Raw genomic sequence first — 26219 nt, 5'->3', positions numbered from 1 at the left:
CAAACTTCGGTTTTGACTTTTGAGCATCTATGTGTCGTCTTGGTGCCGTTGGTGGAGTATTCACTGGATCAAGGCCGATGCAGTAAGTAGAATAGCTTCTTCTCTTTGTATCTGTTTGTATTTGTGTTTTATGTGGTGCCTGGGACCTTGCTTTTATTTGTGTTATTTCTTCTGCTTCTCATTGTGGGTATCTCTCTTCGCAACTCTTATCTTTTGGTAATTTGGTGTGTCTTACTGCCATCGAAAGCACACGCACCTCAGAAATGTTTCCGATCCGGGAGTCAACTGTTCGCCCCGGGCCGGCAAATGTTACCCATCCATTTCCTGGATGGATATATGAAGCACAATGAAGGACCTACTGGCTACTATATATATATATATCCAAATTCTAGCACCTTCTTTTGCTGCATAATGAGCTGTTCCATGAAAATGGGTTTTGCTATTTATGAAGCGATATCAATTGAAGATATACATTTCCTTGCTGATTTTCTTTTCCGCCTCAATCTCCTGCGTTTTTTGTTACATTTTCTTGTCATATGCACCATGAAATAGCTAGTTAAACACACAGTGGATAACTAGAGCTCCCAGTTGTATTATTCTGCTGACGAAATTTGCCAAGATACCCTCGTTCAGTAATCGAATCCAAATACCGTCATTAAATCTCTCCTGTCTCGATAGGACGGCGGTAGCAGTGTCGAAATCTGCCCCTCAGCTTGACCAAATGTCGCCCGTCTTTCGTAAACAGCTACTGCTTGTTGGGAAACTTGTGTGCTGGACTTCGAAGCCCAATTGATTGCTTTGCAATCACCCAATCAAGTAGGATTGACGCGTTAAGTGTATTAACCGAGCTCATTTCCGTTCTTGATTGAATTGGATTTGACGGTTGTAATGAGTGTTTTCATGGTGATTTATACGACTTTTTGCTTACGCTGTGTTTACGTCTTCCTCATAAGATGATGTAATTTTGCTTGACGGCCCAGCCATTTGATTGGAAATGAAAATTAGTCCATATTTACCCAATTTCCATGCTTTTAATGCTAATTTTTTTAGTTGTTATGGATTGCTAATTGCTATATGCTTTTCTTAAGTTTATTTTGCCTTTTCGTCAAAAAATGCAATTATGTTGGGTATTTATTATAGGAATTTAAGAATTAAATGTAAACTTTCATTGAATACTGGCCTTGATTGCCGCCTAAAATATCAATTACCATACCGCACTGAATGAAATAATATCAACGGCAATGGTCACCCCTCCCCCTCCGGCTCTAACACCTCTTCCTTCCGCTCCCCGACAGATGGACCAGTCAGGACGAGCACAACGTCATCAGCAGCATCGTCCTCGTGCCGTCACCCCCTTCCCGTCTGAGCTGCGGAAAATGATCGACCTCAGCGTGAAAACGATACAGAACGTGTTGGAGAGGAGGCATCTCACCCCGCTACCGGTCGGAGAATACGAGTTCTTCAACGGTAGCTCACGGAGGGCGGAGCAGTTGGAGGATTGTCTAGAAGATGAGAAGTTAGAGGATTGTGTATATAGAATCGACAAAATGAATTTCAGATATCATATAAAGTCGTGGTTCGAGACTATTCGTGACCACGTGCGCGCGTCTCCTTTGGGAGGAGTTCTAAGCAGTGCGGTTGGGGGTGCTCTAGGTAGCGCCGTGGGGCCCATGCTAAATGTCGCGCGGGGCGGAGAGAGTTCAGAGCGCGACACAGCGAGAGCGCTGAGTGAAGAGGAGGAGAGAATGGTGGAGAGAGTGGTAGAGACGGTGCAGAAGAGTGTGAACGTGTCGGAAACGAAGGGGGATGGGCTACTGGAGAGGTTCCAGGGTCTGATGGTGGTGAAGGATGGCAACGAGTTAGGACATTCAGAACGGACGGTGAGAGCGAATGAACAGGAGAGAGGAGCTGGAGATGGAAAGGGAGAATCTATACGGAAAGAGAATGCAAAAGTGACTTCAACAACGAGTGATAACAGGGAGGAAGAAATTGGCAATGTAGCGGAAGATGTGGAAGAAGATGATGGTACAACGTATGGAACTAAAAACGGTTATATCAAAGAAGAGAAAACTGCTGGCCGTGATACGGGTGTAGAGGGAAATAATGAAGGGCATAAGCAAGACATCAAAGTCGGAAAGGAAGGCGATTCAAATAATGTGTATGCTCGTGCTCCGAATGATGGTATGGTGCCCACTGCCCTCAGCTGAGAACCAAGAGAAATAATGTAATTTTTGGGCGGCAAGGATAAGGCATATCAGTTGCGTATTTGCGGCTGTAAAAAAGACGGCATCTTATTTGCATGCTAGCCATATGAAAAATTGATTCATATGAAGGATGTATCGGGTAATATAGCGGTTTTTAACTGTTGAGCATAGTCTTTTTATATTTGTTATCGGGCTTGTCAGGTAACATATTATCTGCTCAGTGAATTCCTGTTATACTGATGCTAATTTTGAGTGAATCTGCTTCGTCATAAAATGACAATGCTAATCAGCATTCTAAGAATTGCATTAATTTACAATGCGTTATAGTGGCTTTCAGTTATTACACTGAGCTAGGTAGATAATCGTTTGTAGAAAGGTGATACGTTACTTATTTGGGCTATCCATGACTCACTGATCAGGAACTATCCATTTTCTCCATATTTACGGTGATATGTAGGTAGATCTGTGATGGGACAAGGTACGAGCAGTGAAAGTTATAACATTTGGTTGTCATGGTGACGGTTAGCTTGTCCGAGATTGTGTGGATTAGCATCACTATGTCGATTCAGAAAATGGCGCACTCACTAATGTAAAACATGAGCTGCTTTTGTCGTAGTTAATCTTATGTGACCTTTTTCAATGTATGTCTAATAATCCCTTATCTGACCTGTTTTTTGTTTTCAGGGTTTCATTTCTAGGCTCAGGAAGGACGCATTATGCTTGTGTCGATGACTTTGCGGCGCGCTGGTAACGCTGACTTTGCGGCGCGCTGGTAACGAACGTTGTCTGCCTGTCATGTAAATATTGTATCACATTTTCGATGGATCTGATGCGTCCAATTGCTGTAGTTGGAGCCTCCAGAGATTGTGATATATAGTTTAGAAAGGAACTGGTAAATATGTGTTCAGTATTCCATTGGGAATGTGTTGAATGCCATGGTTTTCGGTAAAATAAAGTCCTCAAGGAAATAGTTGTTTGAAATACTCGTAGAATGGAACTGCAATGCTCTGTTTTCTTTCTTTCGGTACTTACAACATCGCAGTCACCACTGCAAGAAGGTAAGCTAAGTACTGAAACTGTGCTCTCCAAGTTTCGCATTCTGACGCCAAAATGTGTATCTTTCTGTTGTTTGTCAGATTGTTGTGTAAAGCACCTCGTTCGCTAACCAACAGCTCTCCAGTCCCACTTATCAACCACTGTATGCTAACTCTAAACTAAACTAACAGTCCGCTCAATTCCCCCCTGTTCCCCAACCACTGTATATTTCTCAACCATTGCCGCCTGTTCCCCAACCACTGTCTGTTCCCCAACCACTGTCCGTTCCCCAACCACTGTACGTTCCCCAAGCACTGCCTGCCCCTAACCACCATACAACCAATCGCCATCACAGCAGCTGTTCAATACTGACCCCCTCTGACCGCCCACAGGAGGATGCGGACGGCGTAGCTCACCGCCACCCTCCCCACTTCCCCGCCGATGTGGAGCCGTTCCCCGCCGATGTCAGGGAGATAGTCGAACACGGCGTGGGCTATGTGAATCAGCTGCTACGGAGGCGTGGTCATCCGCCGCTGCCGCTGGATAGGTGAGGAGGGGGGAGGGGGGGACTGAGAGAGGAGGCAGGTAAGTGAATAGGTCAGGTCATTGTTTTAGAGGGGGCATTATAATGCAGTACCGGCAATATACTCCGTTTTTTTTTTCGCCTTACCGTTGTATGTGACATGAGGCAAGGGATAGGCAGAATGGTTATCTCTTAATTAGCTAGAAAAGTAGTGATTGAAAGTGGACAATGCATGCGTAACAGACTGAAAAGGACAAGGACATGTGTTGTTTGTCTAATACATTTCTTTTTGCGTGTAAAGATAATGTCGTTAGCTTGGTCGGGGCGCACGCGACCTAGTCCGCTGGCACCAAATTACATGATAGTTGTATTGTCAAAGGAACATGATCACGAGTCTGCAGACATGTAATAAATATAAAGTAGGGGAGAGTGGGGCAAAGCGGCCACCCGGGGCAAAGCGGCCACCCATCGTTTTAGCCCTTCATAGCTGGCGTCAGTTCCAATTTATGGTTTCCAATTATACTTCTCTTCACGGTCGTTCGAATGAGCCAGACCGGGGTTTCAGGCCCATCACCACTGTTCTGTGAAACACGGAAAAGCATTTCTTGCCAGGTTACCAACTATGTTTACAATTTTTAAATGTTATGTTATTCCATAACCGTTTGGAATTTTTATAAGCGTTCTTGTTCATGCATTGCATGGTTATCGTACATGCATTCTACCAATTTTAACGTTTTTTACCCCACTAATAGCTAAGCTGGAATATTTTTGTCTCGGACGGTATGCGCGGGGCAAAGTGGCAGGGGCAAAGTGGCCACCCCCCAATCGGCCATAAGCTGCTTCCATCTGGATAAAAAACATTATTTATATTCAAATGTGTCGTCATGCATTCATCTTGGCCACTTTTCAGTTGCATGAGTTACCAAATAATGCAATTAAATGTTTTTTTTCATGAAAATCCTTTCTTTGTTTACCTACAGATTGAAGATGATAAAGTAAACATCCATCTTCGCTTAACCTTGTCACCATCAAATACCCTAGTCGTACACGAGGCAACTATTTTGTTTCTCATGTCGGGACTTGAGAAGACGCCGGTGGCCGCTTTACCCCAGGGTATGGGGCAAAGTGGCCAATATGCATAGGTTTAAAGTTTTGTCAATATCTTTCATATGTGAACGCCTTTGGAAATAAAACGCAGTTGAAATAAAAGGCAACTTATAGGGATCACATTGGTATAGAAAGAATCTTTCCAAGTTTAAAAATCAAGCGTTGGCATCGTGAGAAGCGTTAGGGTGGCCGCTTTGCCCCACTCTCCCCTATCGCTTTCTTGATGTGCAGGCGTCCTTTACATAACTAGTCCCATCGGATTTCGTTTTTATCTCTCCCTACGCAAAGGCATCCTCTTTTCACCATCCCCTTTCAGGAGCGTCTCACTTCTCACCCCTCCTCCATTACTTCTCACAGTCTCTCAGTTCTCACATCGCGCTGGCATGATCATTGATCATCCTTCTCACCTCTCTCTCTCTCTCTCTCTCTCTCTCTCTCTCTCTCTCTCTCTCTCTCTCTCTCTCTCTCTCTCTCTCGAGATACAGTCATGTTCCCACCTCTCAATTCTCACCCTCTCACTCCATTCCTCCACAGATACAGCCGCTCCTCCGGTGAGCGTCTGGAGGAATGTTACGCCGAGGAGGACTTCCCCTCGTGCCTGGCTCGAGTAGACGCCATGAACCCTCCCGCGCCTGCCCCGAGTCTCCTGGCACACGCTACGGACCTCTTCAGCCGCCTGCTGGGGGATCCACTCAGAGTGAACCTCCGCAGTGGACTGGGCACGGCCAGCGCTCCGCCGGCTCTGGAGGACGTGCCCGGAGCGGCCGCTCTGAGGGCGGATTGGAATGTGTTTGAGATGAGCAGGCAGGAGTTGTGAGAGGTGGGAGGGGGGAGGAGAAGGGGGGGGGGGGTGCTTTGGTACTGCATCGGATATCGAAGCATCCCCAAGGTACCTTACCTTGGAAGCTTCGCCAGTGGAAGGTAGAGACTTTGCATGGCAAAGGCTCCATGAGCTGCCTGTTCTGTGAAGTAGATGTGTTGTATGCTAGAAGCTGTGTATGCTAGAAGTTCTGTGCGCTTGAGGCTTTGTATGCTAGTAGCTTTGTATGCTAGAAGCTGTGAATGCTAGAAGCTTTGTATGGTAGCAGTGCTGTAAGTTCTGTTTGCTAGAAGCTTTGTTTCCTAGAGACGTTGCATGCTAGAAGCTTCGTATGCTAAAAAGCTTCGTGTGCTAGAGACTCTGGATGCCAGAGGCTCGGAATGCCAAGAAGCTGTGTATGAAAATGTGTGCTTTTGTAGTTTTGCGGTGCAGCTCGTGACTTTTGTAATTCGAGAGGTCTAGAATTATGGCCACCTCGAGCTCCTGTGTCATGGAGCGGTGTAATTGTTGGGATGTGAACTTCCGGGATTATGAAGTTCTGGAACCGTCAGAAATCTTAAGCCCTCAGAAATCTGAGCCCCTCACTTAGAGGATGAAACTGAGACTAGACGGATGTTAAAATGCAAGCGAACAGGGGTCAGTGCACGACGAATGTCAGAAGAATGATAAATCAAAAGGAGGCGAAGGTACGCATGCTAAGGACTAGGATGTATATGATATTACCGATGTACCTTTTAAGACAGAAGGATGATGCAACTGAGCTGATGTAAGACAGAGAAAATTGGAAATGGTAGAGAGCAGTTTTCCAATTCCATTTTACCTGATGACTAAATGAAGCCGAGGGAGGTGACGTCATACCTCGGTGCTCTCTCAGTAAGGATATGTGACATGATGAGACGTCACATCTTTGAGGTGCTGTGTGACGTCACATCTAGAGGTGTATTTCGTGACATCTATATGAAGGTATATGACGTCATATCAAGAGTTGTATGATATTAGACCATATTTCGGTCATTCTAGACGAGACGATGATCTTCAGAGAAGATCCGAACGTCAAGTAAGCTCATGAAGGTTGATGGTGCAAAGAAGCTTCATGAAGTATGAAGCTTGCCTAACAGCAAATGTGCAGCAAATGTATCGTTCTATGAATGATACAATATCTTCAATTTTATATAGAAAAGTGGGTTGATGATAAATACATGACTAACACCGTATTTGTGACAAATAAGGTAAAATTGGGTAGTAGTTTGAAACAGGTTTAGGCTCTAAGTCAGAGCTTTGCCAGTGTGCACGGTATAATTAAGTGTTAAGCGTTCTTTTTTTTTTTTTTTTGAACGGTCGTCCGGACGCGCGAAAGTTGGTGCTCGGCTATGAACGCATGCTGACTGACGAGACCGTGTAGGTACAGGGTCATGTGAGTGATTAAAAACGCCAGGTCGTATGAAATATACAAATGCACTGAATTGATAAGTGGATGGTCAGAAATGCGAACAAATTACAAAACGTTTACGTTTTGTGTGCCAATGCATCGTAATATCGGATTACTGCTATTTTCGCCTATGGGCTAAAGGAATCGATCCGTAGTACCAGCCATCAAGGCTTATTTCCTTATAGGATCAGTTGTTGCGAGACTGAATTGTGCGGTTTATAAGTTCATTGTCTTTCGTGACGTTTTGGCACCATTTTTCTTCTAAAATATCTCCACCACATCGCAATTATTTGTGCTTCACGCTGACGCCCACACAAACCATCAGACATTTCCACTCGTGAATATGAGTCATATTTCACCTCCGCTCTCGTCCCGGGGGTGTCCTTACGTAGACCGTTCCCATCAGCAGCGTTATCGTGAAATATGCCGGCCGAGCCGAGAATTCAGAAACAGCTTCGCCGGCGGTCGTGATAGCTGAATGAATGAGCTCATTCTCTGCCGGTTTGGATGGTGGGAGTGAGCTATACGGCCTTGGGTAGGTCGAACCGAGACTGTCCAGTGAGAATGGATGCTGTATTCGGGCAGGGGATGAGGTTGGTGGTGTTATTTTGGACGTGGAAAACTTAGGACTGGAATGGAGATAATGATATTACAGATTACAGACTTACAAGCGTCATTACTTTTCGAAATGAGTGCGATTTTTTGGTCATTAAATGCTTTTGAATGTTATATTACGGATAAGTTATCCGTATGTAGAACTTGTCATTTCGGTGAGTGGGTGCGATAGGTTACATGATTATTTTGTCATGTTATTTTGTGACCTTTGAGATGTGTTATGTACATTGAAACATGCTTGGCATCCATGCATGTGTTTGAATACAACGATAAAAAACAGACAAAAGGATGTTTTGATGAATATATTGCTATACAGAACCAGTCGACCATTTTAGCCAGTAGCCATTTCTAATGCTCCTTCCAACAACTATGGATGAGAAACTACATATACTTCTCATACCCATACCGCCCATTCGAGCCATCCATCTCGTGTGTTCTATCGACTGTATTCACTCAATTATCCCGTGCTATTGGCTGATCTCCAATTCGCGTAGGCGAATACTGTGACATAAGGCAAAGGAGACCTTTGGCAGGAGACGGGGTTATAGCTTTATTACATCAGTCATCATCTATAGTTATGTTAGATCACTGCCATTTAGGATCATACCCCTAACCAGTGGCGTAGACAGGGGGGGGGGGGGCATGGGGGCCATGGCCCCCCCTTTCCGCCCAGCCGCCCAAATGGCGCCCCAATTAGCGCCGACTAGGCTGATGCCGTTTTACAGAGAGAACATGAATTAAAAAGTGATGTGCAGGCAGGGATCGAACTCAATATCTCTTTGGGGTGCCTGGACACCTAAATAATCTCCAGGGCACCCCCAAATACGACCTGAGCCCCCAAATGTTCAAGGGCGCCCCTCCGGAAACCAGAATATTCCGAACCCCCAGGGTGGATGGCGCCCCTGAAGAGCCGCTGGCACCCACCTAAACGGAACAGTCGCCCCATTAAAGCTTGATGGCGCCCCTTCAGAGCGTCCAGCGCGCTTCTGAAGATCACGCCCATCTAAACGAAGGTTACAGCTGCCCCATCTTAAGATCGATGACAGCCCTCTGAAACCAATGGCGACCTTCTAGACTACCCGGCACCCCTCTGAAAATCACATTCACCCCATCCGAGACAACGCCCCTGGAGACTACAGTCGGCCCACCCAAGCTCAGGCCCCTCCAGAGCCTCCCTGCGGCGCCCTGCTGAAGGCAACAGTGGCCCCATCCATGCCCAATGGCGCCCCTCAACGCCGTTCTAAAGATCACAGTCGCCCCATCAATCCGAGGTCGCTGGCGCCCCTCAAGAGCCACTGGCTCCCACCTGAACCGGGGCTTCACTCGGCCCATCCTTGATCAATGGCGCCCCTCTGAAACCACTGATGCTCCTCTGAAAATCCCAGTCGGACCATCCGAGATCAATGGCGCCCCTCCAGAGCGTTCGACGCCCTACTGAAGGCAGCAGTGACCCCATCCAAGCATTGCACCCCTCTAGAGCACCCGGTGCCCTTCTGAAGATCACATTCGCCCTATCCGAGGTCGTTCAGACGCCCTCCAGTACCTAGTCACTGACGCGAAACTGAATGGATACTTCGGTCGCCCCGCCCCATTCAAGATTGATAGCGCCCCCCCCCCGAAACCACTGACGCTAGGCAATTATTTGACGATGGGGCTTTCTCATCGACACTAAGGGCCCTTTTCAAGATGCAGCAGCTAGGCGGCGCCGAGCTGGGCTTGGATGTGCCAAGCGTTCCTTATTAGGCAGCCTTGTAAGTGCCACCCTCGTTGCGATACCGCCCCTCAACGCGACGCTGCCCCTTCACCGTACAATGCCACCCCTCAATGCAAGTGGCGCCCCTCAGCGCTCTGCCGCCCATTATTGCGATGCCGACAGCGCCTAGCAGTGCGGTGCCGCCCCCAGCGTAAGCGTTTTTTTATTGAGCCTGCTGGGGGTGTTTGAACACCCACTTCTAACTCAGCTTGTGGGCCACGTCGAGACACGCAGTAGGCGGCGTTCGAAAGAGCGTCAAAAACTATTACAAAACTATTAAGATCATTTTAAGGTTAGGTCGAACCGGTCGAAGGTCAGGTCACCAGCGACAACCGAAAATCAAATTCCGCCGATGTTGACATTTTTCGACAAAGCGGCGCAGCGCATAAGTCAGGATTCAGAAATAGATTGAGCTACAGCGCCGCAGCAAAGCGCATATTCGATAGCTCTTTTTATGCTCTCTCTCTTATTATCTCAGATTTGACCTAAGGTAAACGTTTTAGCCTCAAAATATACGTTTTCGCGGAGGACGTTTATCTGTAATACCTTTTGGCTCAGACCTGCACGAGATTAGTTCAACCAGCATCGTGTTCCATTTTTCGAGACAGACGAGTCAAATGAACTAGAATTTGACATTAACAGGGCCTTTGAGAATTTGACCTAAGGAAAAGGTCATAACCTAACCGGTAAAGGTCATATTGCATATTAGTCGATCCATATTTTCGAGAAGGAAAATAATTATATAGGGTGTTTCATTGCTCTACCATACCTCTATCAAAAGTTATTGTCCAAAATCTACTGGAGACCTTTCATGACCTGAGATGACCTCAGTAACATAAAAATGGTCACATCACGAGTGACATTTACAGATTAAATGTGTCATATTAACCTGCATCCCGATGGTTGAGGTTGTTTTCGTTCAGAAGAAGAGCATTTTAATTGTCTCCCATTAATCCGCGACGTGCTGGAAGGGGGGGGGGGGGTTACGCCCTCCTTAGGTTTTTTCTCGCGAATATCTCGAAAACGGCGTCGCGCAGCGCCTGCGCTGTCTTTGGTACTACACCTGTTCATACATCTTTTCTACACAGCTTGTTAAATTTCAGATAAGGGTCGTTCAAGGTCAGGTCACTAGGGCACGTCAAGTGACCTTGCCTCAAAAAAAAAGTTAAAAGACCCGCTATAGCTACACCGACTGAACGATCACTTTTGAAACTTTCAGATAAGACTAACAATATGCATAACATGTTCATCTCGGACTTATTTCTGTGACCTAAGGTCAGGTCAATTTTGGGACCTCAAGTCAGTGGGAGAAAGGTGAAATGCACCTCTTTTGGACGAATGTCGTTTAAAACCCCCTTAAACATCGGTTCATAGGTAAACATAACACACTGAATCGTAACAATGCACCTGTGTCCTTTTATGTGCCCTTGAGGTCATCTCAGGTCATAAACGGTCACCTATTTTATCACCATAAACGGTTTTTTTGGCTTTAACTTTTGATAGAGACGTGCTAGAGCGGTGAAAACACGTCAGATGTTGTCAGCTTGACGATACGGAGCGACTGATCTGCAGAATGGCCCTTTCCGGTCAATACATAGTGCTAAATAAATATGCATAAAGATAAAGGCTTTTGATAAAAAACACTGGGCTGCAAATTGCATTAATTGGATTTTATGAAAAACCAGCGAAACCCTGGTTCTGATACTCGTGCTGGTTCCGTAGTAACACCTAGTAAATCATGCATGAATATATGACGTTACATTTTAGACTGACCCCCTGTCACTAGCTCACAATGGCGCCCCTTTCAAGGGAAAAAGTCGCCCCCTCGAGCACCATGGCCCCCCCTTTCGCTGATTTCTGGCTACGCCACTGCCCCTAACGTATCCTTCTATCTCACAAACTGCCATAACCCTGGTACCAAATGGAGCTTGTTCCGTTGGGCCACTATGCTGACTTCCGTTGAGACGGCTGAAAACGGTGCACTTACCATCGACCGAGCTAGAGGACGGAACTCGTATTTCCGGAGAGGGGGGAGGGGTCAGTTGAGATTGAACCGGATGTTCGGATGAGTAGACCGTATAGGCGGATGAGGTGTGCAAAACGGCCGCAAGTCGGCATTGCAATTATGTAGTACGCATGCTGCACGTTTCCCATTTATTTCCTTTACATAACATCTTATTTAAGCAAAACGATTGCTTCTTGGCGATGTGTAAAACTTCTGCGTCCATGTGTGAGCTGCCCACCTGCTGTGTTCTACTGCGTTACCATGGCAACAGAGCCCATGACGTCAGTGGCGCATCTCATCAGCATTGTATCTATAAATAGACGTCACTTCCAGTACCCCTGTCGCCAGCTGACTGTTTCCGAGACGAACACCCTCCTCCCTTGCGCCGATTCTGCCGCGGCGCTGCGGATTATGGTGCCGCTCACGGCGCAGCGTGCGCCACAATCGCCACAGCTGCGCCAGATTCTGATAGGTCCGCCACCTCCGGTAGGACGGTGGAGGGCTCTTCACGTGCCGATGAAGGTCTCTTCAGAGGCCGGGCAGCTTTGTGGGTAAATTACGAGCTCCAACGGCGAGAGCCGATGGTGGGTAATGAGACACAGAGGTAGGTATACTTGAGGTGGAGGAAACTTGGCGGGCTTAAGCTATTGCAATTTTGCATCGTTTGTTAAATTTTGAAACCCAGTTCACGCAAGGTCAGGTCACCAGGTCATGTTAACTCGCGTCCGGCGTGCAGGGAGGGGAGGGATGTTTGAACACCCCACTCTGCGTTTTTTTTTTGCGAATGTCTCAAAAACGGCGGCGCGTGGAGGCCTTCCAGCTCGTGCCCCAAAATGGCACGACTTGCCAAGACAGAAACGCGATGAATTGAAAAGTCGAGCAATTAGCAGGCCTCCTTAAAGGCCTGGCTACACTATGCGTTTTCTGCGTGCGTTTTTGCAGGTTTGCGTGTTTTGCGTACCTAATATCGTTCTAGGAAAAAAGTTATAAACAATATAATTTTTACTTTGGTTATATACAAAAGCTAATATAACTCTTATGTAACTAAAATTTAAGGTGAAAAACATCACAAAAACGTAATATCGTTCTTTTTTCTAGAACGATATCACGCAAAACACGCAAACACGCAAAAAACGCACGAAGAAAACGCATAGTGTAGCCAGGCCTTAACTTTCTCTCGGCTGGGGCGGGACGTTTTCGGCCATATCTACCAATTACCATCTTGTTTTTGCGTTTGTAAAGAAAACCGCAGTGCGCAGCGCCGCGAAACTTGGTGTAGCTATTTACCACCCAACCACATTACCCCACTATCGGCTCCCGGCTCCACTAAAACCGGCGAGTTGGCTCGACGAGCACACTGGAGTGGCCGTTCAGCTGGCAGTCACGGCCCGGGGGCACGGTCACGGGAACGTCTCGTTTACTGGCTATCGATCCCACTTATCACCGACGCTGTCAGTTGACCCACGCGGCCCGGCCGACCCCGAGTCAGTTTGACGGGTACGGTCGCCACCCTGGCCTGTGCGAAAGATTTGTTGTTCGTGCTTGACTAGCGCAGCGCGATTTCGATGCTCCAATCCGTGGTGTTCTGGCTTCAGGTCCTCCCCGGTAGCTCAGGCAGCCAGGCTGTTTTGTTCCTGTTCTTTGTCTCCCCCTCCCCCAATCCGGACTCTGTATAACCTCGACCTCACGCCTCGTTTGACAGCCCGAGTCGGCGCCTCCGGCGGACCGTCTACTCCGACCCCTTGCCCCGGTCAGTTGTCGGCGTCGGGGCAGGGGTCGCCTTCAAGGCGGCTCCCCTCAACGAGACTTGAAAAAAAAAACGTTGAAATAGGCAGGGTTTGAAATGGTTTCTGTCCGAAATGCCCAGAATCAAACAATTTGAAATTAACATAGGAAGTCAACGGTTGAAGCACTTTTCCATGTTATGGTGGTAAGTGCAAACAGCACCGTAAACCTTTTTTTGCGATCTCCAAATATGGTGCTGTCCTTCAAAGGACCCGGTCAATTGACCGATTGCAATATTGCTGATACGTTTAACTAACGATCCTCAGTGGGCCTGGTGGATGTGCTGTACTTCCGACAGCCTTCGATTGGCCCTGTCTCCCTCCGTCTGTGCCAACCCTGACTCCTACCAGAGCGGCGGTCAGTTGGCGTTCCATTGTTCTTTATTACATTCCAGTGCAGCGCCAGCCCGTAGTCCCGTCTGCAGTTTCTACCGTCAGCCCTGTCTAATAGTGAGTCTCGCTCTACTCCAGCCCCGACTTGGATCTTACATATCCCCCCCCCCCCCCACCGCCGCGCCGTCTCGGGGCGGTTTATGGTCCCGTCGTGGCCTCCCGACCTCTGCCTACCCTCTGGTCATTGGAGATAGGCCGGGACGCGGTGGCTAGCCGACGACCGTTTCTTTTTAGACGCTCAACAGTGGCCCTTTTTCAGAATTAGCACGCATTAATTCCCACATTACCTGAAAGTGGTGCAAGACATCACCACGTGATCAAGGACGTATTCCCTGCCAATGCAAAGAGAAGAAAAGAAACGAACTGCCCAAGGAGATTCGGCCCAACAGCGACAGGCCGCTCGGCCCAAGATTTGGCGCACGTTCGCACGGCTCGCCCGCCGGCCAGGCCGCTCCGAACGCAAGTGTGGCCACGGTATATAGAGAACTGTTTGGCGAGCCCGCCAGCCAACCGCGCTGCACTGACCGCCAGGACGCCCCAGGGCGTCACGTGATTCAGAGTGGTTCGCGGACTATCTAAGCGGTCACACGCAGCAGGTGCAGATGCCCGGTGGCACAAGAGGCGAGCACTTGCGATCTAGAGTGAAGCCCAACACCATTGGTGTTTTACAGGGCGGATCACTCAGCTGCACTCTATTCTCAGTGTTCTCAAACGAGATGAGTCTGTACCTCCCCGAGAACATCCATGTCGTGCAGTTTGCAGATGACACTCAGCTGCTTGTCAGTGGCAAGAAGAGTGATCTACCACAGATCATTGAGCGTGTTGAACAAGCTGTCGACCGTCTGTATGCATGGTTTTGTACCAACTGTATGAAACTTAACGCGGACAAAACACAGGTTCTAGTGCTTGGTACTCCAGCTATGTTGCGAGGACTGCCACCAATCGCAATCAATGTCATGGGTGCTATCATACCTGACTCGAGAGTAGTTAAAAATCTAGGAGTTATTATGGACAGCCACATGAGCTTCACAGCTCACGTAGATCATCTGACCGCCAAATGCACTGGGATACTGATTGGGTTGTTGCATGCAAAGCATGTCATGCCTGCCGACTCTCTGTCTATCATCGTTCAAGCTCTCGTGAACTCGGTCATTAGGTACTGCATGTCAGTGTACGGAAATTGTGGCGAAACAAATCTGAACAGAATTCAAAAACTGCTGAATTTTGGCGCCCGAGTCATCAGCGGCCGCCGAAAATTTGATCACATTCACGATGTACTTCGCGACTTGCATTGGCTGGACATTCACCACCTTGTCAGGTATCATCGGATTTGTATGGTACATTCTGTCGTCACCACAGGAAGACCAGAAGCTATTGCGAGCACGATAGGGCACACAGCAGAGCACACGTACCAGACGCGTACTGTATAGGCCACCATGCATGTGCGTTGCCCAGGATACGCACTGAGGCGGGACCTCGACGCCTGTGCTATGACGCTGTCAGAGACTACGATCGTCTGCCGTTCCGTGTCGACGCGAGAGGCTTTAGGCGCTGCCTGCGACGGTATCTCTTGAGAGAGCAAAATGGTTGTGGGTAGAGTAAGTGGATCTTGGCCTGTCAATACTGCCTATAAGCCTATACCATTCTTATTTTATCAAGATGACGAGTGGCAATGAAAACCCATGCTTTATGGATTTGTCGTAAATAAAGAATCAGAGTGACCGCATCTACAGCTGTTGCCAGCCACCGTTAGTCGGCCCCGACCGGGCAGCAACTAAGGTCAGCGCGACGCGAACAATACAAACACATAGGCGCTTTTGACGTTAGATCTTAACCCTCGCACGACCAGGCCATTTCTCATAACACGAACGACCAGGGGGGGGGGGGGTTGTTACGACCCCCCCTGGCGTTTCGAAACGGAAGGTCGTAGAGCTTAGCGGAAAAAACCAACGGATTGCTCTCAACGAGATCTCGCGATTGGTGGTATATTTTTTGGTCCTAGGTCAACATTTGACCTACTTATGACCGGTCAAAGGTCAAATTTTCCGAAAAAATCAAACTTTTTCAACTTTCCGCGGCGATTGCGGCAAAACGGTGAGAGATATCGACTTGGAACCTTCACTATCGTGTTCCTTGATCAATTCTCTATCGTTTGGTATGTATTTCGTTTCCCTAGCTCTAAAAATGGCGCGTTGGGAGCGCCGGAAGTCGGCAAGGTCACAGTCGGCGGCAGAAATTCGAAAAATCAAAATTTAAATTTTTGAAATCTGATTGTATTTTTGGATTTGGGAGGTCCATTTGCTCCCTATAGAAGCTAATATTGCTGCATATTCCCATTGAGGTGACAAGAATTAGCAAAATAGTGGTTCGGGCGCTTTTCAAAAATAGTACCGGACGCTGTTCCTCTTGTGACGTCATAGCTCCGTGACCTGACCTGACCCGGTCAATTTTCTTGCACCACACGATAGCCAATGCTTGCCCCAACATGCATGGGAAGTTTCATCATGATCCATCAAACAATGTGGGTATCACCGGCAGAAAACCTAGGGATTCGGCGCACACGTTTGGTAACTGTCGGCCGGAGGCTGTACCTTAGGGTTGTTCAAAAAAACCGAATTTTGGAAAAGTATATGGGCTCATGGCTCATGTGGTGCGGTATTCTTTTCTGAGTCCAATGATACCCCTTTTTTCGAAAAGTATTACTGCTAGGCGCTGCTCAAACGGCTTAAAGAGGACCATGTTACGCCCGCCGACCGGCCGGTGTCAATAAGGGCGAGAATTCGACGCCGCACGGCGGCGGCAGCGCCTTATCGGCACCGCGCGCCACGACATCTGCCGGGCGGCCGGCTGGGCGGTGGGAAGTTATAAGTGCGTGGTCTTATTGCACACGATCGGGGTGAGCTATCCCATGTTTTCGGGGCGGAAAGTTCCAGTGCAGCATCGGTGCGTCTGCCACGGTGGTCTGTGTCGATGGTATAGAAAATAACTCAAGCAGAGCTCAGAAAAGACTGAATGATTCCGGGTAGTTGCCTCGAAACAATCCGTTTTAAGAATACAGCTGCCTTCTTAACGTACTGTATCACTTGTTAATTCTTCAAAAAGCAAGCTCTGAGCAATAACAGACTTCTTTGCATTGCTGTTGACAATTTAAGTTGCTTTTGGACGGAGGCTCGCAGCCCCAATATGCTGCCGCGTAACTCTATTCCAACGACGAAACGGCAACGTAGCGAGAATCGAAAATTTAACGAAGTAGGTACAACAGGAGCTGACAAGGCTCCTGCATTGGTCTATCCGTCATGAGTGACACACCGGGGTAATGTGTCACGTCAGGGCAGAGCTGTGTTCTATGCCGGGTCTGGATTCGGGTCTTGATCGGCATCGGTGGGCACGGTCGCCCTGGCCGGACTGCCGGCGTCGCTTATGCTCGAAGGATTGGATAAACGGCGCTTGATTTATATGAGTAGGTACTCCGGCGAATGTCTCTACTCATGTCTCACTTCGTCACACTGTCAGGGTGGCCACCCTGTCATTCCCAGACATGTTATGTTTTCTTTCGACCCACTAATCTAAGCTACACCTGGCGTCGATTCTGTTGCCCCAGCATCTGACATCAACGTATCTGAATAATGACATTGGTGACGCCTATGCTCGTCAAAGCCACCCCCAAACTTGGGCCGATGACTGTCGGGTCTCCTCCATATTCTATCCTTGTGCATACTGCATTGCCAGCCCCTGCTGTACGTATATCGTGAATTTTCGATTCTCGCGAAGTTGCCGTTTCGCCGTTGGAATAAAGTTGCGCGGCAGCATATTGGGGGTGCGAGCCACCGTCAAAAACTAACGTAAATTGTCAACAGCAATGCAAAGAGGTGTGTTATTGCTCAGAGTTTGTTTTTTGAAGAATTAACAAGTGATACGGTACGTTAAGAAGGCAGCTGTATTCTTAAAACGGATTGTTTCGAGGCAACTACCCGGAATCATTCAGTCTTTTCTGAGCTCTGCTTGAGTTATTTTCTATACCACCGACACAGACCACCGTGGCAGGCACACCGATGCTGCACTGAAACTTTCCGCCCCGAAAACATGGGATAGCTCACCCCGATCGTGTGCAATAAGACCACGCACTTATAACTTCCCACCGCCCAGCCGGCCGCCCGGCAGATGTCGTGGCGCGCGGTGCCGATAAGGCGCTGCCGCCGGCGCGCGGCGTCGAGTTCTCGCCCTTATTGACACCGGCCGGTCGGCGGGCGTAGCATGGTCCTCTTTAAGCCGTTTGAGGAGCCCCTAACAGTTAATACTTTTCAGAAAAAAGAGCATCATTGGTCTCAGAAAAGAATATCGCACCACATGAGCCATGAGCCCATATACTTTTCCAAAATTCGGTTTTTTTGAACAACCCTACTGTACCTCTTATGACGTCATAACTCCGTGACCTGACATGACCCGATCAATTTTTTTTCGGCAAAAGATGCGCAAAGGTTGCCCCAGAGGGTATTGAAAATTTCAGCCCGCTACGACAAGCCGTTTAGCGTGCACTTCGAAAAAACCTCAGGGGGGGGGTTGATACAACCCCCCCCCTAGGCGTTCTAGGGTTAAAGGGGCGGACTGGCGTGAAATAGAGATTCCGCCCCCGCCTCCGCTCGGTGTAGGCCTCTGGAGCCACCTCCGGCCGTCGTTTGACCTCCGGGCTCGCCTTCGATTTGTCACTGTCACCGACACGGCCATCGCCACGCCTCCGGCCCGCCTATATGGCTCGGCTCAATCCCGCCTCTATCCCGCCTCTGGCCGGCGCTTGCTTCGGCATTTGTCCCAGCTTAGGCCGCCTACGGACCGCCTACTCACAGTGTATATAAATACAGTGGCGGCAAATGCGCTTGGTCACGTGACCAAATCTGCACGTGCGGTTGTGGCGAGGGCACTTCCCGAAACTCTGGTGCCAACGGCCTCGCGGCGCCCATAGAGAATACATGGGACCTTTTCTTTTCAGACCTATCGTGTCTAAACCAAGCCATTTAGTGCAAGGATACGACTGGTTTGAGATTCAGTAGTCTTTTGGCTACAAGTTGGCATAAGAAAGGTATTTTTATCGGCAAAATTCGCAAAGTACCAGGTGGTTTTCCGATACCCTGCACGCCTCCTTACCCCCGGCGGCCGACCGGAGGAGTCAGTAGCGCTCCACTCACGACTTTTGGCGATAGCTCAAAACACCTTACAGCTAGAGGGCTGCTATTTGGCACACCTTATCTTTGCTTCCATACGCATCTTTGGAAACCAATTGCATTTCCGTCTCAGGTCAGGTCACTGACTTATGACGTCACACGTGAACCTCTGCAATAGTCCCAAAATACCGAAACTTCGCAATGCCCTCGGTGCCAGAGGAGCTGTCACAGCGAGATGATACTTACAGGACCTAGTATCCTCTAGGAGTCTCAAAACTTGTATATCTCGGATTTCTCCTAGAGGTCACATGAGGTCAGGCCAATCGCGCGACGTCACCATTGCAAGTCAATGGGGAAAATATGGAAACTGTAATTTTGACGCCGAGAATGATCTAAACCTAGCTCAAGCACATGGAATCGCAATTTCATGCAATTCTTGCAATGTCCAATGCTTCACTTTTGCATCTTTAACCTAGCGTGACGTCATTCATGACGTCACAAATTTCACAAGTTTTTTCGTCAATAACTCCTGATAAAATTGAGCTGGCAAGTCGGAAAAGTCGCCAATAGACTCGGGAAGACCTACCGAATCGAATGATATGCGATATAACCTCCTCCGACCAAGTTCGTGACCTGAGTGCCTCTGACCTGGCTTTGATCCGATGTGAACGCCTTATGTTGACCCCACCCAAACAAAAGTGTACCATTTTGACGCACCGGAGCATGACAAACATGATGGTACTAAAATCGCGACTCTGCGCCGTTTTTTTTGACAAAGTTATTTTTCAAAACCTGAAATCGTATTTTGGCCCTCGGGGCACTTGACCTGACCCTCAGAGGCCATCAGTTGACCTGAGACTTTTAAACCGTGCATCAATCGCTGCGTCCCCGGTCCCGTAACGGCACACATGCTCGTTTTTCCCGCGAGGCTAGCTCAATTAAGGCGAGGGAGTCGTACCCGCCCACTCTCGCGGCTGGGGCGTAGGTATGTAAAAAAAAAACTAAGAAGTCTGGTGATGATTGATGCAAGATTCTTACAGATAATGGTAGATGAAGGTAGGGCATCAGTTATTAAAGATAGGTAAAAAACAAATTTGCAGCCCTCAGTAGCATTGATTTATGTTAAGAGTTATAGAACCATAGGCGGCGGAACGGGGAGGGCACCGGGGCACCGTGCCCCCTATAATTTTGGCATTTTAACATTAGCCCTATGGGCGTTGCATGGAAAGAATCGGACCGAAAGTCGGCAGTGCCCCCCCCCCTTAATTGAAGGTGTTCCGCCGCTACTGTATAGAACAACTGTAAGCTGCAGGCTCAGCTTTTCAGTTTCTACCTATGCCTGCAAACACAATAAAATCAATGGAAGAGTAATAATAGATTAATTGCATTTTATTGATGCTATTTAAGTATCAATGGTAACTATGTCACCGATGATTCAATATTATTTGCACGGTATCATTTACCACCACACGCCTAAATATTTAGTATCTAAAATAATGCAGCAAAATAAGCTGCGCCACGTCTGTCGACAAAATCTGGTGCCAACTCAAGGTCACACGGAAAATGTGGTCACGTGACCAATGTCCGGCAGCTGCGCCTACTATCCCGCTTTTGTTCCACTTCTGATCCACCATTGCCAGTGCCACCCTCACAACTTTTGGCCTAATTCAGACCCACATATGTCTCGCTGCCGTCCCGCCTCTGTACCGCCTCTGGTCCACCTCTGATCCCGCCTCCGCGTCGGCTCTGTAGTTCAATTTATTGCCACCTGCTCATCTAGCTCATATCTATCCCTTCGTTCTCTAATCTCTATCCCTCGTCTTGCTTTCTTTCCGTTCTGTCCGTTTGCTGATCTGTATCTCTTATTCTATGTCTATTGTCCATCCGGTCATCTGTCCCTGACTTTCTGTTCCGTTTTATCTACAGATGTCTCGCTGCTTATCTCTCTCCCTCCATCCCTCTCTCTCGCTCTCGCTCTCTTTGTCTCTCTCTTTGTCTCTTTCTCTCTCTCTCTCTCTCTCTCTCTCTCTCTCTCTCTCTCTCTCTCTCTCTCTCTCTCCTCTCTCTCTCCCTCCCCCCTCCCCTCCTCCCTCCCCTCATCCTCCGACCGTTTGGTCTGACAATGACCGTGTGAAGTAGTACCGGGGCGGGGCGGCCTGAAATGAACGGAGCTGCTATGGAGCTCGGACCGAGACGGGGGCACAGTAATAGAGCGACGGAGGAACAGTAATTGAGCCACATGGGACAGATCGAGCAGAAAGGCCGCCGGCGGCGAGCGAGACGGAACGGTACAGAACTGCTGGAGGAATGGGAGCGAAAGGGAGTGAAAGAGAAAATATTTGTGGAGCTGGTATCATAGCGTTTGAGGGTTTTCCGTAACTGTGAAACAGTGAAACAGTTGATTGGTAGAAATGTATTTTTTTCGGATTTCTCTCATTTTCCAGAGGTAGGTAAGTACCTAATATTGAACGTGCATGTGGTAAGCTGCTTCATCTGTTACGTAAGTCGCAGACATTTCAAAACTTGCCTTTATTATTATCTTATCTTCTTACATCTTTGTTCTCGGTTTCCAGTCATTAGGGACCTGTGAAATACGCAGGAACTATACAATACTTACGTAACAAATAAATATTTTGCGTCATTCAAAGAGTGCAAGGGGCAAGTGCGAGCGTGCGTGGCTTTGAGAGAGATTAGTAGTTCATATTTTACATGCTGACAGCGAATCCCTTTTAGTCTCAGCGTAACGCTAATGGAAACTTTTGGGGAATAAGACAAGTCTTTCTTTCTCATATTTATGTATTTAAAAGTGCGCGGGAGGCATAGTGAAATTGAAATTAATCTCTTTGACATCTTAAAATGTACGTTTGCTTATGCTTTTAGCTGGTCGAAAGCTGAATGACACCGGAAGCTATCCGAATCTCATTTCTAAACCCGTTTTCATTTCACCGGGCCCGATGCAATATGCCCGGAGTTTCCACCGCCTCGGCCTGTTTATGCCGCTTATATTGGAGCTCCACCACACGCGCTAAGCCCAACTCTGCGCCGCCTGTCTACTTCCTTCCCCAAAATTGGCTCCCCTGCGCGGTTCTCCTCCGGCAAAATATCTCAGCCCAATGCTGATCATATCTGGCTTCTGGCTGAATGTGGATTTGACGCCTGAGCACTGTCAATCCCCGGCTTGGTTTCCGTTGTCTTTTCCATTGTTGGAGAGATTTATAACTGTCGTTTTACTGAGGTACAAAAAGCAGCGCGGCACGAGACAATGCGGTGGGAAATTTACGGTTTGATGTTTCCAAGCTGCTGAAGGTGACACCAAGGCCATATATAGGAGGTAGCGACATTGAGCGATTTGTTTATAGCCAGTTTCGATCCCGATGACGCAAATGTGTCGTCACGAGACAAAACAATATGGCCACCTCTAATGAGAACCAAGTGCAATAAGTTCCCGGATGTAGACAGCACTGACGTCACCGGGTCCGAAACCAATGACATCAGTACTGGACCTATGGCGAAGCAAAGTAGTGACACCCCCTGGGGTGACACGGATGAATGGGATGTAATAACTTTTGCGGATGAGATATATAGCGTATGTTTTGAGAAATTATTAGAACGATTTGGTGAGACAGGAATCGGATATCATCGTTTGAGTTTCCAGTTAGCCACACTTCCAGGTTTTAGATCCACCCTCTTTTCTGTCCCTCTTCTCTCTCTCTCTCTCTCTCTCTCTCTCTCTCTCTCTCTCTCTCTCTCTCTCTCTCTCTCTCTCTCTCTCTCTCTCTCTCTCTCTCTCTCTTCCTCCCCTCCTCCTCCCCTCACCTCCATCACCTCACGTAACTCCGTAGTCTGTCGCCCCGTTTTTGCGCTCGGTCCGCCGTGTATCCTCACCACCCGTACGTGGGTAACCTGATTGATGACTCTCGTGGCACCGATCTAGTGTTGACGCAGTGTCGTCGGCCCATTAGCCGCTAAAACACACCACCCTGGTGGGCCCTGCACTGGGAAAACATGGGCGCCAGTATCGGCCCTAGAAAGACACACCTATCGCGAGGGCCATTAACGAGGTCGTGTGGATTTTTGGGGTGGTGGAAAAACTGGGAGGTAGATAAACTGTGCAATTTGATTATGAGTTGATTTTGACTAAAAGATGGTTGGTTCTAGGGGAGTTTGTTGAAGTCATCGATCGACAGATAAGCGTGTGATGAGAAGGTGGTATTAGAGAGTAGAGATGTCAATCGGATACCAACTTTTGGTATACCGATACCAAACCGATACCAAATTGGTAGTTGGTATTTCAAGGCCAGTGCATTTGGTATTTTGTTGATATTTTGAATCCTCACTAATGTAAAAGAGGCTGAGAATTTGGTAAAAAGTTGGTATTTTCCTCATATTCCCAAGTCGGTTTGGTTTCGGTATTTTTCATTGGATATTGTTGGTATTTAGTTTGGTATCGGTATCACGATTTTCCGTAATTGACATCACTATTAGAGAGCCAATGGTTATGTTTCCTTGACCGTCGTGTTGTCTCTGAATCCAGCGCTAACCCTATTAGTGGCAGGCTCCTGGCTACCCCTATTAGTGGCAGGGGGGGGGCTGTTTGCGACCCCCCTGATATCTCGAGATCTAACGGGCCGATTTTCAAAATTCAAACGGCATTCGATTTCGCTCAACGTGGTCTACATGTCTAAAAAATAAAAATTAAAAATGTCAATAGGGGGGTAGAGGGGGGTAAAAACGGGCAAATTGCAGATACATTTTAGACTGTTTATCACGGCCAGGTTTCTGAACCAATCTTAACCCTCGCACGACCAGGCCATTTCTCATAACACGAACGACCAGGGGGGGGGGGGTTGTTACGACCCCCCCCCTGGCGTTTCGAAACGGAAGGTCGTAGAGCTTAGCGGAAAAAACCAACGGATTGCTCTCAACGAGATCTCGCGATTGGTGGTATATTTTTGGTCCTAGGTCAACATTTGACCTACTTATGACCGGTCAAAGGTCAAATTTTCCGAAAAAATCAAACTTTTTTCAACTTTCGGCGGCGATTGCGGCAAAACGGTGGGAGATATCGACTTGAAACCTTCACTATCGTGTTCCTTGATCAATTCTCTATCGTTTGGTACCGTAAAGTGGGGCTATTTGAAACGGATTTTACTGTTTTTGGCCTCTGCCTTCAAAACGGTTGATATTTCCTATAGCATGTAAATTGGAAAAACGTAGTTCTCTGTAACCGCTTTCAGACTGGTCAATTTTGGTTCAGCTAGTAACCATACATAAATTTATTTTTTTAATTGAAGCCTGTTTCAAATAGCCCCATAGTGTGGGGCTATTTGAGACAGTTTTAGTTGCAAGGAAATTGAAGAAAATTGGTCAATCTAGGGATAATCCTTTTAAAGCCATGCGATTGGAAATTAAATTTTGATGCTTCTGGCAAAAAGTATTTCTTTCAACTACAGTTATATAACCCTTATAATCGAATTCTTCGTTTTTTGTTGGACATAACATTTCGGTCTGCTAAAAAATTGCATTACTTTATGCTAGGGCTGTCATAATATGATGTGATCCTAAGCTCTAAAAATCACAGGATGATTATCTAGGACTATTTCTAAGTAAACGATAGTGAAATTTTCAAATTAAGTTGTTGTATTTATATCTGGCGGCGTAAAACATATAGGCCGAAAGTTGGTGGGGCTATTTGAGACAGGCTCGCTACTGCATTAACCCGCGCCCCACTGGGGTCTGTGTATAACACGCCCTACTGGGGGGGGGCTATTCATAGCCCCCCCTCCTAACTCCGAAACTACTGGGCCGATCGTCAAAATTCAAACGGCGTCTGATAGCCCCGGAAAAACTGTCGAGCGAAACCTAATTTCATTGACCTCGAGGTCACCGATGACGTCACAGGTCAGGTCAAAGTAAAAATTATTAGCATTTTGGCTTGTGCACATTTTGGGCTCTGGCCGCCGTCTTACAAGTCAGATCAGGCTCATTTTTGGTTTCCACACTCGTGAACAGATGCTCTAGATACCTTGAGGGTACCAAACTTATACTTTGATTTTCAGGTCAGGGTCAGGTCATCACAGGTCACGAAAATATTATACCATGCGTCGGTCACGTGACACATGTTTTATGGTCCATTTAGGCCATAGATTTCGAATTTGATGTCGTCTGTGTCATTCGAGGTCATTTTGAGTCGAATTCAGCTTAGGTCAGGTCACTTTCAGGTAAAAAAAGGTCAAATTTTGAAGTTAGAATTTTTCAACAAAAAAGGTGTCTATTGGATGCAGTTTGAGCTCAGGAACACGATGGTGCCAATTATATTGGTGTACGATGTCAAATACGTACTGAAAAATTGATTTGAAAAATTAATAATTGTGAATTTTTTGCAATAATGCGTATAACTTGGCCATTTTTGAAGATACTTAGCTAAAACTTGCTAGAGTTAGTCATAATCATGCGTTGTGTCACATATGTTCCGGTTTTTTCGAAAAGTCAAAAACTTTTTGAAAAAAATATAAAAATATAAATTTTGAATATTATTATATAAAATTTTCGAAATTTTCAAAATTTTGAAAATCCGAGATAGCAGTTTGATAGGGCGGTCAATTCTGAGTCCTTTCATGCAAAGAAATAGGATCTAGCTTAAAAACTGAGCTCTTGGGAGCGATTGCCGTGGTTCAATGTTTTGCGTCGAAATCGGACGAACATGACGTCACTCTGACGTCATTTCCGGCCGACCTATGGTAGCTACGAAGTTCAAATTTTGACACAAGGTGTCAAATTGATGCAGCCGAAGGTACTGAAAGTTTTGCGTCGATCCGTCAAGCGGTTTGGAAGTTATTGCAGAAAAACGGGAGGGGGGGCTATAAATAGCCCCCCCCCAGTGGGGCGCGGGTTAAACGCACTGTAATGCATTAAAAAAGGGAAGGCAGTTTCCAAAATGGTTGAATGGATGATATGCATGATCGATTGCTCCATTGCACATCTACCTGTGAAGAAATAACATAAAAAGGTCAAATGGTTTTGATTTTATACCGATTTTGCTAGATCACTGCATGTTGTATCGAATGGCCGGTTACCGCACTGCATCAAGTACGTGTACTGAAGGCTCACCTAACAGTAAGTATGTATGATAAATAACCTTCAATGGTGCTTATGGTCAACCAGAGTAGACATGGGTCGATTACCGACCACGTCAGTGACTGATGAACACATTTTATATACATTGCACAGATTCATGATAAAGGTGACTAATATCGTCACATGGTCGTATTAAGTTACAATGTGTAAATATTGCTTGCTGCTAAAAGTACCATGAACCCATGGCCGATTCATCGGTGTTCCTTAGGTCGAACGTTTGATACACCTTAGGCAGATGGTGGTAAGTCTTTAGGA

General features: G+C 47.2%; 1 protein-coding gene across 1 annotated transcript in view; it reads left to right on the top strand.

Moving 5' to 3' along the window:
• LOC122393501 overlaps nt 1–5690 on the top strand; it is a 28149-nt gene extending 22459 nt beyond the window's left edge. The window contains exons 6-9 of the mRNA XM_043389559.1: nt 1296–1467; nt 1621–1880; nt 3632–3786; nt 5404–5690. Of these exons, the coding sequence (XP_043245494.1) occupies nt 1296–1467; nt 1621–1880; nt 3632–3786; nt 5404–5686 (870 nt within the window). The 3' untranslated portion in view covers nt 5687–5690. The remainder of the gene's footprint in view (nt 1–1295; nt 1468–1620; nt 1881–3631; nt 3787–5403) is intronic.
• Nucleotides 5691–26219: the final 20529 nt, after the last annotated feature.

The sequence above is a fragment of the Amphibalanus amphitrite genome, unplaced genomic scaffold (genome assembly GCF_019059575.1).
Source record: "Amphibalanus amphitrite isolate SeventyFive unplaced genomic scaffold, NRLGWU_Aamphi_draft 000538F_arrow, whole genome shotgun sequence".
NCBI classification, from domain to species: Eukaryota; Metazoa; Arthropoda; class Thecostraca; order Balanomorpha; family Balanidae; genus Amphibalanus; species Amphibalanus amphitrite.
Note: the sequence above shows the minus strand (reverse complement) of the source record. Positions and strands in the feature narration are given on the sequence as shown.